The sequence below is a fragment of the Polypterus senegalus genome, chromosome 10, assembly GCF_016835505.1.
Source record: "Polypterus senegalus isolate Bchr_013 chromosome 10, ASM1683550v1, whole genome shotgun sequence".
Lineage (NCBI taxonomy): Eukaryota > Metazoa > Chordata > Cladistia > Polypteriformes > Polypteridae > Polypterus > Polypterus senegalus.
Window position 1 is genome coordinate 81,648,832 of NC_053163.1, and position 17,862 is coordinate 81,666,693.

General features: G+C 35.9%; 1 protein-coding gene across 8 annotated transcripts in view; it reads right to left on the reverse strand.

The window, feature by feature from the left end:
* Window positions 1–17,862, reverse strand: part of diaph2 (diaphanous-related formin 2) — a 1,278,655-nt gene that overhangs the window by 909,319 nt on the left and 351,474 nt on the right. For all 8 annotated transcript variants that reach the window (XM_039766010.1, XM_039766009.1, XM_039766012.1 and 5 more), the window contains 2 exons: window positions 8,145–8,219; window positions 7,997–8,066 (listed from right to left, as the gene is read on the reverse strand). In XM_039766010.1, coding sequence (XP_039621944.1) covers window positions 7,997–8,066; window positions 8,145–8,219 — 145 coding nt within the window. The remainder of the gene's footprint in view (window positions 1–7,996; window positions 8,067–8,144; window positions 8,220–17,862) is intronic.

Genomic DNA, 17,862 nt, shown 5'->3' on the forward strand with positions numbered 1-17,862 from the left:
ACTGTTGGGAAGTTGATAGTGTAGAGTCCACTATGATTCGTAAATCCTTCTCATAAGGTGTACTCTCGATTTTCCGACCACCCATTGTGTATTTAAACCTAACATTTTTACTTCCTATGTGTAATACTTTACATTTACTGACATTAAATTTCATCTGCCACAAATCTCCCCAAGACTGTATGCTATCCAAGTCCTTCTATAATGATATAACGGATTCCAAATTATCTGCTAATCCACCTATCTTGGTATCAACTGCAAACTTAACCAGCTTGTTACTTATATTCCTATCTAAATCATTTATATATATTAAAAATAGCAGCGGCCCTAGCACTGGCCCCTGTGGAACACCACTCTTAACATCGGCCAGTTCTGATGAGGTTCCTCGCACCATCACCCTCTGCTTCCTGTGTCAGAACCAATTCTGCACACATCTAAAAACATTACCCTGAACTCCCACTTCTTTTAACTTGATGCCCAACCTCTCATGTGGCACCTTATCAAATGCTTTCTGAACGTCCAGATAAATAATATCAGTAGAGGACAGTGGAAACATTTTAGTGAAATACTGACACCTAATCTACCAGAAGTTGTAATTTAATGAAGGAATAAACCCTGCACTGGCTAATCCTCAGAAATCCTACAGAAATTAGGAGGAGCAGCAAAACTCTGAAGGTCTAAAATTGTCATTGAGGGATAATGGAAGTTCAAACTACTGATTCAAGGTTATGAGAGGATTATAGAGAGATGGGAAGCTTTATCACAAAGGCAGACAAAAAGGAGATCAAAAGCGAAGACCGCACAATTAATTTGCAATCAAAAATAAAAATGAAAATAACAAAAATGAACATAGTCCTGTTTTCCGCCCTCACAGTATTACCATGGGTTTGACGCTTGTTGTGGACTAAGATTTTATGAACCAAACCAACATTTACAATTGATCAGAATTGTTAAATGAAATTTACATACTGTATATGATCTAGTCAGTGAGAAACTGAAATAAAATGAAGCTACAGCTAATTGGGGATTAATTACTTAATTATACCGCTTTGCTATTTGAAACATTTTTCATTAAAAAACTTGTTAAACAAAATAATATGCTTTAACCAAAAGCGTAAACTCTTATTATACTGCTGTGATAGTAAATATAGTAGTATATGTGTATTTTAATAAGGTGAAAACAAATTAATCTGAATGCTGATCAATATCATTCTGCATTGTAAAATAAGCATAATGACCTTAGATCTTATTATACAGTACATCTTAACACCCTCTGTCACTTCAAGTAGTTTAATACCCTCAAACACTACACACAATTTAAATTGACAAAATGAAAGCAAGTGTTTTATAAACATGATGTTTTCACATGATACTCTAAAAATTATGTTCTAAGAAAAAGTGAAGATATTACATATTTACTAAAGCTAAATGTTATACTTGTGCATTATTACAATCATTTTCATTTTCAATAAAAAACAAACAGAAAAACTTGATTTTAATGTATTCTGTTACTAAATGAACACCTCAGCTATTGGACAGGACATGCTGGAATAGGCCAGGACCATGAAGGCAATGGACTGTGCATGTACTTCAAAAGACTGAATTATACTGTAAATATTTAACCATTCTAAATATTTTTGTGCATCTTATGTTGGTGCTATTTAGTGGTATTTAGGATGGACTAAACTATTGCTATTGAATATAAAATAAATTTCTTTTGTTATAATTACACGCATAAATATTTAAAAAATAACAGATGTATATAAGAAAAAATATGCTTAAAATATTTAAAAGGAAATAATGTGTGTACTTTCTGATAAAGCTATTGATCAAAGCATAAACTTTTCCATTTTACCCCTCAGTTCTGTCACCTGTTTCTAAAAGACTGATGCTTTACGATTTACATTCAGTGAAGTACATGACTTAAGGGAACTTGAAAGATTCAAGTAAACTTATTTTTTTCCTGGCACTAATTGTAATGATCCACACAAAGAATACAATGGTTGTCATAGTTATTTTGGACTAAGTTATAAATCAAGGTCACAAACAAAATGTGTTAAGACATGCAGTATGCACAAAGGGCATTAATAATTGCTTATACTTTAGAAATCAGCCCTGCTCCTCACTATATTGGTTATATTTAAGGGTTTCTCAGGACATTTCTGGATAATTTGCAGGCAGTGTGGTTTAATAGCTGAAGGCACTGGACTGTAAACTGTGTGACCCTGAACAAGTCACTTAACCTACCTGTGCCTAAACGTGAAAAGAATGCATGTAAGCAATTTGATTATACTTCTGTATCTATAAAGGCCCTTGGAATGGCTTCTGCTATAGAAAAGAGTTATTTAAAAGCTGTTTACTTGTTTATTATTAAAAAGTGAATAAATAAATAAAAATCAAACTCTAGTTTTATAGAAGAATGTCATAATACTCATTTATCTATTTCAAATAGTCAACATTTTTTTTAAATATCAATTGATAATAAATTTGCATAAAGCAAACACTACCCAAACCGTGCAAAGTCCACTATGCATGGTCCCGAGCTTATGTGTGAAAAGAAGAGGGATGGGTGTATGGCAAGCAACCCCATCCCAGACAAATCCCAGTTCTACAAAAATGTCAACAGAAGCCTAAAAGACCTTGTTCCAGAAAGAAGGTGGATCTTCACCTAGATGTCATGTAGTGAAAGTGGCATGTCTTGAAAGGCAAAAGGACCAATCAGACCTCTATAATCCAGGAACATCATCATTGAAATATGGAATATAAAGGCCATGAATGAAGTGGATCTGCTTGATATCAGTGACACAAGGTGGATACAGTCTCGGCAGAGGTGGGTGATGACAGATGAAGTAATGCTTTATTTAGGGCATCAAGAAGATGACCCACACATAAAATTGGTAGCATTTATGCTATTGGTAGCAGCATTAAGGGTATTGATAAGATGGGAAGCCCATGGTCACTGCATCATATTGGAATCCTTTAGAACCAAGAAAAAAGATCAAGATGAACATCATTCAATTTTATGTGGCAACAAATGACAACAATGAAATCAAGGATACTTGCTTCAATAGACTACAGAAGATTCTAAAAATGTATTCTAAGAGAGACATTAACATTCTCAAGGGAGACTTTATTGCAAAAATAGGATCAGATGTCACTGAACACAAAGTTGTGATGGGAAAACATGGGTTGGTTATGATGAATGAAAATGAAGAGGACTTTGCTGAAATGTGTGCACTGAATAACGCAGTGATTAGAGGTAGCATCTTTCCCCCAAAAAAGAATTCAAAAGAAAACTTGGGTGTCAACTGACCTCATAAGAGACTCAAACAGACCACATCAAGAAATTTAGGAGATCAGAGTTAAGAAAGTTGAAGATGTTGCATCTGACCACTACCATGTATTTGTGAAGATGACACCCAAGGTGAAAAATTGGATGACATCAGCATCAATTGGGCAGAAATTCAAGAAAAATTCTTGTAGCACCAGTTCCATGTTTTACAAGAACTGCACAAGAGGACCTAAACAGCAAATGTCATAAAGTTAATAAGACACAGGTCTCAATATTTCAAAAGGTTCTATGTACCAAAAAGAACCAGGAGAAAGAATGGTCTTCAGCTGATACACTATGCAAGATCAAGGTAAGGAGGCAGAAGAAAACCAATGAACAATCATTGGTAGGACCACAGAGATAAAGGTAAAAGCGAAGGAAGAATATGCAGAGGCTCACGATACAGTGAAGAAGAGTGCAAAAGCAGGTAAATGTAGTTATATAGACAGTCTGGTAGTTGAAGCAGAACAAGCAGCAGGGAGTGGCAACATGTGGAAGCTGTATGATACCACCAAAAAACTGTGTTGTAAGTACAGCAGGCCTGAGAGGCCAGTCAAGGGATAAGGATGGAAAAGCCATAAGTGGGAAAAGAGAAGCAGCCAAACAGATGTGCTGAATATTTTAAAGATCTGCTGAACAGACCTGAACCCACCTGACACTTTTGCAACTAATACTGACATACCTATAAACTGCAACAAACCTACCAGAGAAGGGTTCAAGGAAAAAGTAAAGCTGATAAAGAATGGTGCAGGAGATGGATCAAGTAACATTCCTTGAGATGCTCTCAAGGCAAACCTAGATCCAACAGTAATAATGCAGTGCACTCTATTTCAGAAGATCTGGGAAAAAGACAAAGTACCAACAGACTGGAGAGATGGCTACCTTGCGAAGATCCCAAAGAAAGGAGACCCCAGCAACTGCTACAACTACAGAGGTATCACACTAATTTAAGAGGTAAATAAACACTCTTTCACAAGAGACAGTGTAAATCATATTGGAGTAGTCACTTGAGTGGAATGCATCTCTGTATATCAGCTTTTTTCAAATAAAATGCCTTTGAAAATGATTTTGTCAGAGTAGACAGAGGGACTCTATGGAGAATTCTGTGGCATTATGGAGTATCAGGCAAGATAGTCAAACTGGTGAAGAACTAATACATACAAATGTGCATGCAGAGCCAAGCATAGGGGAAAGCTCAAACAAGTCAGACAGGGGTGTCGGATGTCCCCATAAACTTGTGTCAATCCAGTCACTCTCGAGGGATGTCCACTTGAGGTAGAAGTTTTCACCTGTCTGAATTATATCATTGACAGACAGGGAGACACCATTGTTGATGTCCAGACAGGAACTAGCAAAGTTAGGGTAGCCTTCTTCAAGCTCTAGAACATCTGAGGCTCCAAGGTGCTATCATCAATAATACTGATTTGTGGAAGAGAACACATCAGCTACCAGCCAAAGAAGAATTAAGGAAACAAAGAAAGAGATGGATAGGACACATACTGCGCAAACTAAATACCAACATTGCCAGGCAAGTGTTAAACACTGAATCTCCAGGAAAAGCAGAAGAGAGGCTGTCCAAACCAAAGAACACTTGGCAATGTGACTTTGAAGCTGACACCACAAGATGGGATTCATCTGGGGACAACTTGAGAAAGCTGCCCACAACAGAGGACTTTGGCAAACTGCTGCCTATGCCTATGCCCCAGGAATGGTGATGGGCCTAAGCAATTGAGTAAATACTATCTAAAGAAAACAAACACGCACATCTCTCTTTGAACAAAAAGTATCATGTTTAAATATGTAAAAAAAAAAAAAAATGACAACACCGAATTATGAGAACATTTGACACTTTAGCACACAATAATAGGTAGTTCACCATTGTAAGTTATTATATTAGAATCATTTCTTGAATGCACAAAGAACCGTTTCTATAGAAAAATTACATTTTAAGAATATTGCAATAAAAGAACCGTGTTTTGGAATAGATTAAAGATCTTTAAACTGATGCATCTTATTTATAAGATGATCAGTTTTATTTCAAAATTTTTGTTGGGAGAAAAATTGGCAGTGTATGTTGGGGAAAGCAAAGGTTCACCTCCCAATTAGAAAGATAGGGATTATGGTAATTAAGCAAGCACAACATAAATATATTCACAGAATTCCTGTAATGTGGTAAACAAATGATCAGTATCAAAACTGAAACAATGGGAAATCTACATTTTTAATAATATTTCCAAAAGATTTAGTGCAGTAACTTCTTTAAACTAACTGATGTCCATTAGAGACAAAAAAAGAGAAGAGAAAAAAATGAACATATGTGTTTAAAAATTTGGACAAATTTGTTGCTAGCCCTCCATGAAAAAAACTCATAATTGTCTCAAATAACTTGAAACTTAAACAATGATGGGTGCCAATTACTTTTGTATCTCACGTTTAACAAAAATCAGACTTTCTTTTAAGGTTTTGATTCAACGGTATATTTCAAATAATAACACAACTGAAAATGGCACGTAAAAAAGATGGGACCCTTAACCCAATATTTTGTTGAACAACGTTTAGAGGTCATCACTGCAAACAATCAAATCCTGGAACTCTCAGTGATACTTCTGCATCTGTCAACAAGTAGTCTGGCCCACTCTTCCTAAATAAACTTCTCCAGCTATGTCAGGTTTGAATGGTTCCTTCTCCAGACTGCATGTTATGTTTCTTTCCATAGATGTTCGATAGGATTCACTTCAGGGCTCATAGAAGGCCACTTCAGAATAATCCAATGTTTTGTTCTTAGCCATTATTGGGTGATTCTAGCTGCGTGTTTTGGGTCATTATCCTGTTGGAGGATCCATGACCTGCACCTGAGACAGAGCTTTCTGACACTGGTTAGTACGTTTCGCTCCAGAATGTCTTGGTAAGTCTTAAGATTTCATTGTTCCCAGTAGGCACCTTATGCCAGATGCAGCAAAGGAGCCCCAAAACAAAACTGAGCCACTTCCATGTTTGGTGTTTTTATTTTATTTCTTGAATATTTTGTGTCTTCATCCACGGATACAGAGCTGATGTGGCTTGCCAAAAACTTCCAGTTGTGTCTTATCTGTCCAAAGGCCATTCTCCCAGAAGCATTGTAGCTTGTCAATGTGCATTATAGAAAATTCCAGGTTGGCTTTTTTATGTTCTTCTTTCAACAGTGGAGACCTCCTTGGTGTTCTTCCACTGAGCCCACTGTCACTTAAAAAGTGACACATGGTGCAATCAGACACTCATGGACCTTGATCATGGATTTCAGCTTGTATCTCCTTGGAAGTTGTCCTTGGTTCTTTGTCTAACATTCTCACTACCCTTCTACCAATTCTGGGGTTGATTTTCTTTTTGCAGCCAGGTCCAATCAGTCCTATGGACCGTAAACGTCTTAATACTATTTGCAACTGTTGACATAGGAACATCAAGCTGCTTGGAGATGGTCTTTTAGCCTTTGCCTTGAACATGCTTGTCTATAATTTTCTTTCTGATCTCCTCAGACAACTCTCTCCTTGGCTTTCCCTTCTCCATGTTCTACTTTTTTCTATTTAAACAGGCTGAATTATTGATTGCATGATAGGAGATAGGGGCGGCACAGTGGCGCAGTGGTAGCGCTGCTGCCTCGCAGTTAGGAGACCCGGGTTCGCTTCCCGGGTCCTCCCTGCGTGGAGTTTGCATGTTCTCCCTGTGTCTGCGTGGGTTTCCTCCGGGCACTCCGGTTTCCTCCCACAATCCAAAGACATGCAGGTTAAGTGGATTGGCGATTCTAAACTGGCTCTAGTGTGTGTTTGTGTGTGTCCTGCGGTGGGTTGGCATCCTGCCCAGGATTGGTTCCTGCCTTGTGCCCTGTGTTGGATGGGATTGGCTCCAGCAGACCCTCGTGACCCTGTATTCGGATTCAGCGGGTTAGAAAATGGATGGATGGATGATTGGAGATATGTTTGATACTAATTAAAGAAAACAGCTAAGTTGAAAAATCACTTTGATGAAGATATTTATGATCTTTCCTAGGGATATCAACAAATGTGTCCAGGCCATTTTACAATATCTTTACCTTATCTCTTTTCACATTTGCTTTGCTATACTCAATTACATATCAAAGGCATGCATGTATAAATGGGACAATTGCTTTTTGTTTAATCACTTCTTAGGAAACATTCGGTACTTTTACAATTAGCTCAAGCGTACCAACAAATTTGTCCACATCTGTAAGTGGCGCCCCATCAAGGGTTGTATTTTGCCTTGCCCTGGACACATTTGAAGTGATCAAGCTAAAAGATAAATGAACTGAGATGAACTTAGATTGCATATTATAAATACTGTAATATACTGCAAAAAATGAAGACAATGTTTTAATTTAAGTGAAATGTTATTTTTAAACATTTAAGAAAATGGCTATTTGTAACCCCTTGAATTAAATATGTTGCTTCTGTTCTCATCCTTCCCTTTACCATTCTTTACTTAATTACTTTTTCCTAACATTTTCTCACCATATCAGAACATGTTTATTTGTAAATTTGTTTTTACATTCTTTGAAAGAAAAAAGTTCATCAATACTCAGTTTATATCTTTTCACATTATCATGCAAAAAAGGTAACACATATTCATAAGAAACTGTGAAATGCTCTATATCCACGTGCAATTTATTTGACATACCTTGTTATTCATGAAGGCCTTGAGACACTGAATAAGTTTATGCTGATTTCTTTTGTCAATTGGTTCTTGTCTGGAGATAAAATGATAATAAATTAATAAATAAATAAATAGACAGATGGACAGACAGACAGACAGAACTATAACTTACTGCTTTTTGTCCAGTAGCCTCTCCAAGATGTCCAGCAAAAGTCCCAGGCCTTCATGTCCAAAGTTATTTACCCAACTAGGGCAAAAGAAAAAAAAATGATATTAAAAGTCTTTAAATTACAGTTAACTCTATTTTGAGTATTTTGAAAATTGTTAACTTTTAAGTATTAACATACAGTAAATGGTGTAACAGACTCCATCTTATACTTTATTGGCTTAAGCACTGCTGTTTTTTTAAATAAATATGAATAAAAGTTATTAACAATACTATTACAGCTTTTCTCTATAGCTACATAACTCCAATTTAATAAAGTCACTTTATCAAATTCATTTAAATTGCATTAATTTCAGAGAATCTCTACAAAAATAAATGCAGTATATAATGTTGTATTAACCATGGAATTCCAGCTTATTACCACTGGCGATAACACTCTGGTAAAAATGTGAATTAAAAAAATGTCAAAAAAACAAAGAGGAAAACTAGTAGATAAAGTATTTTATGTATACTTTTATTGCTTTTGGATATTAGAAGAAGAATCCTCTCTTCCAATTGCAAATTCTATCAATCAAATAAGCCTATTAGTAATTAGAAAATATATTCTTTTCAAACCTCAAGGGGAAAAGACATATTATTTCCAGTCCTATAAACATCAATCAAAATAAAGATTAACAGCAAGTACTGTATATTGAAAGAAACAAAAAATAACATTCCACTTTCATAATGTAAGGAGAAATGAAATATGCACACAGTCAATAAAGCAACTAAAAATATATTATTTAAATTCTATAATTACACTCTCAACAGTTAATGGATGCCTGTGTGTCAACATTTTTGCTTTCTAACTGCAAAAAACTAAATTAGCAAATGTGGATGGTGAATTATATATTATGTATTTTCTCACATTATAGCTATTTCCCCCCATCTAAACATTTTTGGCAGTTAAAATAAATATTAGGGAAAAAAACTCTTCCAATTTTTCTAAGAAAATTAAGGTAAAGGAAGAGACAGGAATCTATTTTCACTATAAAATTACTAAATGAGAAGCAGCTTCATTGATTTGATTGATCAGCAAAAAATGCGTAAAAACGTCAGTGTATGTATTTAGAAAGGATTATTACATACATCTATCAGAAACACTCTTGAAATAAAATGTGTGATTGATGAAGACCGGATTCCTTCACAAAGACAGTAAAACTTTTTTTTGAGTTTGCTATTTTTTTTTTTCTTTTATGGTTTGGCGTTTTTTTACCATCCGCTTCATGAGCTAGAGAGGCAGGATGTAGGACTGTTAATAGAAAATGAATAAATTGGTAATCTTTTTCACCAACCATTATTTGCACCATATCAACGGCTGTCTGTAAAATTAGACTTTTGGCAATTGCATGTGGCTTACTGGATAAGAGATGGCACCAGTTTTTCTATTATTTGGTAAGTGTTTTACCATCGCTCAACTACTGTTTGTTTACGAATGGGGTTCAGTATGGTAGTTGGGAGTCGCAAATAAAATTCTTGCCCAAAAGTGGGTCGCACCTTAAAAAAAGTTTGGGAACCATTGGATTGGATAAACTTTATTGGTGAGTAAAGGGCACCAGGCATTACACTTGATATACAGAGCCAGTGCACCCAGGATTAATGAGACAGCAAGAGTTTTATCTTTGAACTGACTGATGTGATACATATGATACATTGCTACTATGTCTGTACTTCTTCTATGGACTCCTTCCTTGTGTTTCCAGTTCTCAATATTATGTATTTATGTATTTAAATAAATTATGTCATCCCTAGCATTACATTGAATCTGGAGTTGGCTAAAGAGTGACTTTTATGTTTAACAAAACATAATTATTGATGAATATAGCAATTGATATGAAATATTACAGTCCTGTAAAATGGCCATTCTATGATTGGCCAAATTGTTTTAAACTGCTGCACGTACTTTTATAAGAACTGATCAAATTGAACAAATGAGAGGTGACCATTTGTAGCATCATGTTTGTTGGATTAGTGTAAGGAGAAGGAGTAGACTTTTTCTTTATGACATTTAAAAGTGTGACTTAAACTGTGTGTTTAAGGACTTTTACAAACACATTTTATTCCTTTTCTATGTTATAAGCAAACCCTGCCTTATTTTCAAATGCTTTTGTATTCAGATAAGAATTTGTATGGATATTTTGATAATTAGTTTAAGCAAAAGTGTCAATGACTCTGAGGCATTTTAAGTTCAGAATTTCAAGAATGCTACTGCATTACTTGGCTGTGCATAATTTTAGTGATAAGAGCTGTTAACACAAAGTATGCAAACAGTTTACTGCTTCAGAAATGCTATTCACTGCTAACTCCGTCTGCTGGGTGCAAGGTTGTGTGGGCACATACTGTCCTATAGCCTCCTGCTTCAGACATGGCTTTACAAGCACATTTCTGTCAGTTAGTTTTATGAGACAGAATCTTACATGCATGATCCCTAGCGAAAGCCTCTTTGGGGACAAGAATTAATTATTTATGAGGCTCCCCCACCACAGGAGAAAGGCAAATACTTGGAGACAGGCAGGACTTAGATGTATGCAAACTGAACAAAAGGCAAAATTGCTTTTGAAAACAGGATCACACCTAAATATAGTTATAAAAGATCAAATAAAAGAGTTGATGAGAGCAGGAGCTTAATCCAAGAATGCATTAAGTCACTGCTGGAACTTCAAGATAAGCAGAATCTTGACACCGGCAAGCATATTCAGAGTGCTGCTAATTTTCATATGATTTGCAGAACTACAGGGTATTTCAGGTTGTATACTGTGGATTGCCACATTCAGTTTATTTTTTTTATTTATGGCACTAGATATTTGAGCTTTTCTTAAAGATTAAAAACCAATTAAGATACCCCTTGTTATTTGCTCTCTTCTGTTGTTAGGGGCAGAAAACCTAGCTTCTTTCTCAGCAAGGTAAATCAGAGAGGACATAGCCACAGTGATAGTCCTACCTGTGTCTAGGAACTACTGACAGAAAGTAGTGGTACTGGATGCAGGTGTACCAACCACAAATGTTGGTATGTATAAGATAAGCAAAGAAAAATAGTAATAGCTGTGGGCCCATGGGAAAAGAATGTGTGCATTTGAAAAGGGGTTAATGTTTAAAGGAGAAGTTGAAGTAAGGAGAAGTTGCCCCAAAGCCCTTCCATGATAAAATAGTTATCAATTATCATTTATCTATTTACCTATTATTCAATCAATTATCTAATTCTATTAATAGGTAATACGTCCCAATATCTGATGTAGATAGTTTTTTAAAACTAACATGGTTTTCACTTGATTAACATATCCCTTAGTGAGAAGAAGTACTTCTTTGTTTCAGCCTTGTCAATTTTCCACCTCTGCCATATTTTTTCCTGTGGTAGCTGTTTCCTGTACTTTTCCACTGTTTAACGTTCATAATGACTTTTATCTTTTAAAATTTGTTAACTGAAGGCGTTTTGTTGTTTGTCTTAGCATTCATTGCAATTCTTTTTTTCTCCTGATCTTTGCAATACATATATATTGATCTGTGGTTGCCTGTGATTTTTTTAATATATGGTCTGTCTAATTAGTAAAATAAGTATTTACATCTACATAGAAAGGCAAAACCATTTTATTTACAGCGTATTTTAATCCTGGTTGGAAAAGTGGAGATCAGCTTCTGAAGATGCAGCCCTAATAGAGCTGAAAAAAATCTCAGAAAAGAATATTTGATTTATACTTGACTTTATTCCCAATGTAGCAGACAATTTCTTCTGCATATAAAATTGTCAGTGATTAGGAGGATAAATCTCCCACAGTGAACATTTTGTTTATTAGACTTACAATTTTCATATTTGAGATTCTGGGATTTTTTTTTCCCCACTGTTTGCTAGAGTATGCATATTTGCTCTACCAGAGTTTTAAGTGATAAGGTGTTGTTTTTCATCTTTGCTTATTTAATTACCTAAGTATACTTTTGATCTGCATGTTACTCTTGTGGTCATTGGAGCTGGTGCTAGCTTGCTAAGTCTTCAATTTCTTGAAGATCTCTAGGTATCTAAAGCACAAAACTTTGAACTGAGATGTATAATTTTGACAGTTTTCACAAGTGAAGCCTTGATGAAGAACCATTACGTCTACTCTTAAATGCCTCTTTCCTGAATCTTGGCTTTTAGAGTGACCCTTTGTTTAACAAAGAAACGTAGCTTTTTCATTTTGATTCAGCAGTACTTTTAACTGGGTGTCTATACAGCAAACAGCTCAGCAAACTCTCAAATGTTTCTTATAGCACTGTGATGCTAACTACATCCCCCAATTACCAGCCAATCAGCTTTACCTGGCGGCTACAGCTCAGACAAGCAACCTTTTATGTCCCCTGAGTTGACTTTAAATTTAGGAACACCTACAGTAAATGGTTTGCCAGAGGGTATCTGCAGTGCTGCACAATAGTGAAAGAAGACAATTTCCAAGGTATCCATTGTGTTAGCAGTATTTTACTTGATGAAACTTGTAACCAAATTAATTAGATCAAAGATGGCAATGTTAAAAATTCATAAGATGCCAACTGAATTCACTACCTAGCCCAACACAACATGATGATGTTCTTATATCACACTTGCATTACATTTTGAGAAGTTAGCAAGGTACTGTATTTCATTATTTGCCAAAACATTTAATTACAAAGGTCAAAAGGAAACAGAAAGTGTGCAATAGCTTTAAAGGAAACAAAGTTAAAAAGTTAAGGGAAAATTTTGACTTTTATAGCAAGATGGGTAAGTTCTTAAAAAACAGAGATATATCAAAAAGAAAAATACTTAAAGATTACACTAAAAAGAAAAAGACAAAAAGGTCTAAACCTGAGGCAAATTTTAATTTATCCCAGTTTTAGATTTGCTCATACACATATACATACACACTACAGGTCAAAAGTTTTAGAACACCTCAGTTTTTTCAGTTTTAATGCAAATGCATGCAGTTCAATGAAGGCATAGAGCAAAAAGACAATGTCAGATAAAAATAAGTCTAGGAATAATTAAGCATACAAAATTGTATTCAGATTTTTGATTGGTCAAAGTAGCCACCTTTTGCTGATTTAACAGTCAAACTGTGGTAACTCTTTTTGATTCAGACTGCCAGTCACTCTGTGCAAGTCACCAACTATGCCTCCAGCTAAAGAACCTCAGACCTTCATACTTTCTCCTCCATGTTTGACAGTTGGTGTCACAAACTGACGAACGATCCTTTCACCAACTCAATGGCGTATAAACACCCTGGCTTGATGAACCGAAGATTTAAAATTTTGACTAATCAGTCCATAAGACTTTCTTCCAGTCCACAGTAGTCAACAGCCGGGTTTTTCAAGGTGCTATTTTGTCCTTTACGGAAAGGCTTTCTTACTGACACTCGCCCTGTCAAACCTGCAGAACAAAGTCTCCTCTTCACAGGAGAAACTGAGACTCACTTTTTCGACCACTGTTAAATTGTGCTTGAAACTGTTGTGCTGTGAGGCGCCTAACACGCAAGCTGGTGATCCTCAGAATCTTGTCTTCTGATTGAGTTGTGAATCTACCAGATCTCTTCCTATCAGAGTTTCTTCCAGTTTCCAATTGCCTTTGGATTGTGCAGGACATCATATTCACTGATTTTTTGCAGTTATCTAAATGAAAGACATACACTTCTAAGGGTAATAATGCTCTGTCTCATTTAATTTATGAATTGCTGTTTTTATGTCATTATCACTAGAATTTACAACTTTCTACAGTGTAATATTGTCCAAGTAGTACTTCAGAGGTTGCAGTAACACAGTCTGTTCCAACTCTACTTTAAGAAAGACGGAGGATTTTTAAGTAATCAACAGAAGTTGAGACACTTGTACAAATTGTTTGACTCAACTTGCACTCCTTAATTTACTTTAATTGCAGCAGAACATCTCTAGGTTGTAACCTGTTAGTTGTTCCCTGAAGAAGGCCTATTTGTAACATTCTGAAATTTTCTTTTTTTCAGTTTTTGCTTAACTTAAACTTTAAATTTAAACCTTCAAACTTATATTTGAAAAAAAAAAAAACCTAAGATGTTCTAAAACTTTTGACCAGTATATATATATATATATATATATATATATATATATATATATATATATATATATATATATATATATATATATATATATATATATATATACAGTGTGTCTTTAGGGCCTTTCATTGTATTTGTATTTCCTTGATTTACCCCCTCTGCTTCACAGTTTAAAATTAAAAATCAAACAATTCCAACATGATTGAAGTGCACATTTCAGACTTTCATTTAATGGCATCTGTATAAATTTTTGGGCACACCATGTATCACTTATGAAACTTTTTCTAAATATTCTAGAGGGCAAAAAAATAGAGAGAACTGCAAAAAACTTGATGTTTTACATAACTAGACATCAAGATTTTTTGAACAGTATATCATATGTGGGACTCAGAAGGTGTCCTTCAATCTGCCTCAAGAATGATTTAAAATATGATGAGGTAGGGGAAGTGATGGCAAAGGTGATAGGGATGAGAACGGCTCCTGTACACATATGTCGCTCGGCCGCCCTGATGGCCGCTGCCGAGAGATGATTCGACAATAAAATAACATAAAAATAAAAAGAGGAATAACCTTGGAGGTCAATCATCACCCCGAAAGCAGATAGTAGATGTCACGTAGTATATGAGTACCAAATGCAGGTTTGCGAGCTACAGGTGATTCAAAATTCTGGACAGACAAATGGACAGCCATGGTAGCGTATTATATATAAAGACTATGACAAAATCATTACTCCATATAAAATATAATGTTTCTGTAAATATGAATGTCTTCTAATTTTTAAATAACTGGGTCACTACTTGCTCTTTCCTGTGTCACCCATACAACTGGATATACTTGTCATATGCCTGTGAACATATCTGTTAGTTCATCATTAAAATAGAAATTTGCCATCACAGATGCTGTTCTGGCACCCTTGTGAAAAATGTCTTAATGGCAGATCCCCGCAAATATACAAAGCCACAGCAATGTCAATTGTAACACACATCTGACATAATACATAGCGTAACCAGTTTCTACTGGAGTGCTGTGTGAGACAGGCTTGTTCCAATCGGTAATCTTTTTAGAAATCGATAATTGTTTACTTACATCACCAATGGACATTCCTTTGCTGATGATTTTAATCACGTGATTAAACACATCAATAAATGTCTTATTTACATTAGGCACTTTTTTCCGGTTCCACAGTGTATATGAATAGACTGTAAACACATTGCATTCACGCTAGGAAATTTTGCATGCTTTTTAAAAAAGAAAGATACAAATCCGATAACATTTTCCCTGACAGAATGTAAATTTGTGATTTCACAGTCTCCTCTGTTGTGGGGTTCAACAAGGAAGGCACTCCAACTTATATGCATTAAATCCATCCATCCATCCATCCATTTTCCAACCCGCTGAATCCGAACACAGGGTCACGGGGGTCTGGTGGAGCCAATCCCAGCCAACACAGGGCACAAGGCAGTACTGATAATTAATGAATGCCACTAGCAGTAGAGTGGTGTACCGTGTTAGCCATAGATTGATACAGGAGAAAGTAGGGTGAAATGACACCTTTTATTGGCTAACTAAATAGATTATAAATGTAAGCTTTCGAGGCAGCTAAGGCCCCTTCATCAGGCAAGGTGTAACAAAGAAACTGTGAAAAATGATTTTTTTCTTTCATCTTAACAACCTTTTTGTTCAAATGTTAGCAAAATGAATACACCCGAGATGAATTAACCCTGAAAGAAGAGAACAATGAACTAATAAAATGTAGAGATAAGATAAGAGAAAGTCCTGTAAGGTTTTTTTGAAGTGCATTGTCTGTAAGATAGGCCACTGATGCAGTCAGCTGGTCAATCAGTCTGTTAGTCCACACACTGTATCTGCTCATAAAACTCTTGTCTCTATTCAGACCATTTTGTAGAGTGTTGAATGTAAGCATAAGTTTGTATTCCCATTCTCCGCTCCTGTTGGGTCTTGAAATTACCCATAAGCACAGTGATCCTCAGATCCTTTATGCTGTGACTGTTAAAGTGTGCTGCCAACAGAAGATCAACACTGTTCTGATTAATATGAAATCTATGCGAGTTCATTTGCTGGTGCAGTGTCTGACCAGTTTCCCCTACATACAGTCCAGTGTTGGGGCACCTTATGCACATGATTAGGTAGACCACATTAGCAGATTTGCCTGTGAACGAACCCTTTATTTTATGCTCCTGTTGGCAATGTGGTAGAACTACGTGATCTGTCATGTAGATATGTGCACAGAAGCCACACCTGTTCTGCAGGCAGGGAGATGTGCCACTTGCTGCTGAGCCACATATAGAGTTTCAATCAGTTGTTTGACGTTTGGTGGTTGTCTGTATGCAAGTAGGGGAGGTTCTGGGAATATATCTTTCAGTTTATTGTCTTTCAGTACCATGGGTTGAAGCTCTTTCATAATTCTGTAAAGTGTTTCCAGATGTGGATGTATTACATCTTGCCTGAAGAAGGGGCCCGAGTTGCCTCGAAAGCTTGCATATTGTAATCTTTTTATTTAGCCAATAAAAGGTGTCATTTTGCTTGGCTTTTCTCTACAGATGTGGATGATAAGTTACAACTAGTGGGACCTGGTTCTTGGTTTCTGCACCTTTGTATTCCAGAAGGAATGCCATTTGCAGCATACTATAACGTGAAGACAAGTGCATCAGGATGGATGGATCAAGACTGCCGAGATAAAATCCTGCGTAGATAATTCAATGACCATAGCCACTGCCTAGTGCCCATGTATGTCACTGGCATGTTTCTGCATTTATGAAAGACTGAGCCACTCAAGCTACTAAGAAGAATTGACATGAGATTTAAAAAACCTTTGCTATCGCTGTTATAGCATTACTGTTGCTAGTACAGTACTGACTATCAACAGTTTATCTAATCTTTTGAAATATACAATCTCTCAGTGAGCCAGTGTATTTGGAAAGTAAGTTGTACTCTCTGATCAGCTCTGCAGGAGTCGTACATTAGGCTCTCACAGAGTGAATGACTCCTAATTTAACTCCAGGGCATATAACTGTTCATTTTCTGTACAGGTATTCCATTTTGGAGGAGTTGAAGATTGACATATGTGGCTCAGATAAAAAAAAATACTTATGCTATAAAATGACGCATCAGAGAGAATTTGCAAAGCAAACATAATTCACTCACATAAATAATGTGAAAGAGCTGTGGTAACAATGTGTCCATCTCTCATATCCTGCTTATATTCTGTGTTTTTTTTCTAAATCCAGAAGCACCAATAATTAATGGACTGTGAGAAAATTCATAAGTGCTTGTGTTCGCATCATTGGCTAAATCTACATATTCCACTGTATGACGTAGGTCCAAATAACTATGTGAACTTGTTGTTTGTGAACAATCACGTTCCTGCTTAGTTAACACAGCTTTGTTTAAATCATTTCACTCACCATGCTCATGTGCTTTGAAGCCCAGGTTTTGCCAAATAGACAAGGTTGATTTCTACTTAGCCACAGATTCACGCATCTGTGTTTTTCTATATTAAACAAAGTAGTTTAGTACCTTTTGTACCTTATTATAGTGCATGGCTATTAATGATAAGGATACTCTTTGGCCATATTGAAAATTACAGGAACTGCTGAAAAGCAATGTTGGCTCACTCCGTTAAAAAGGTCATCTCC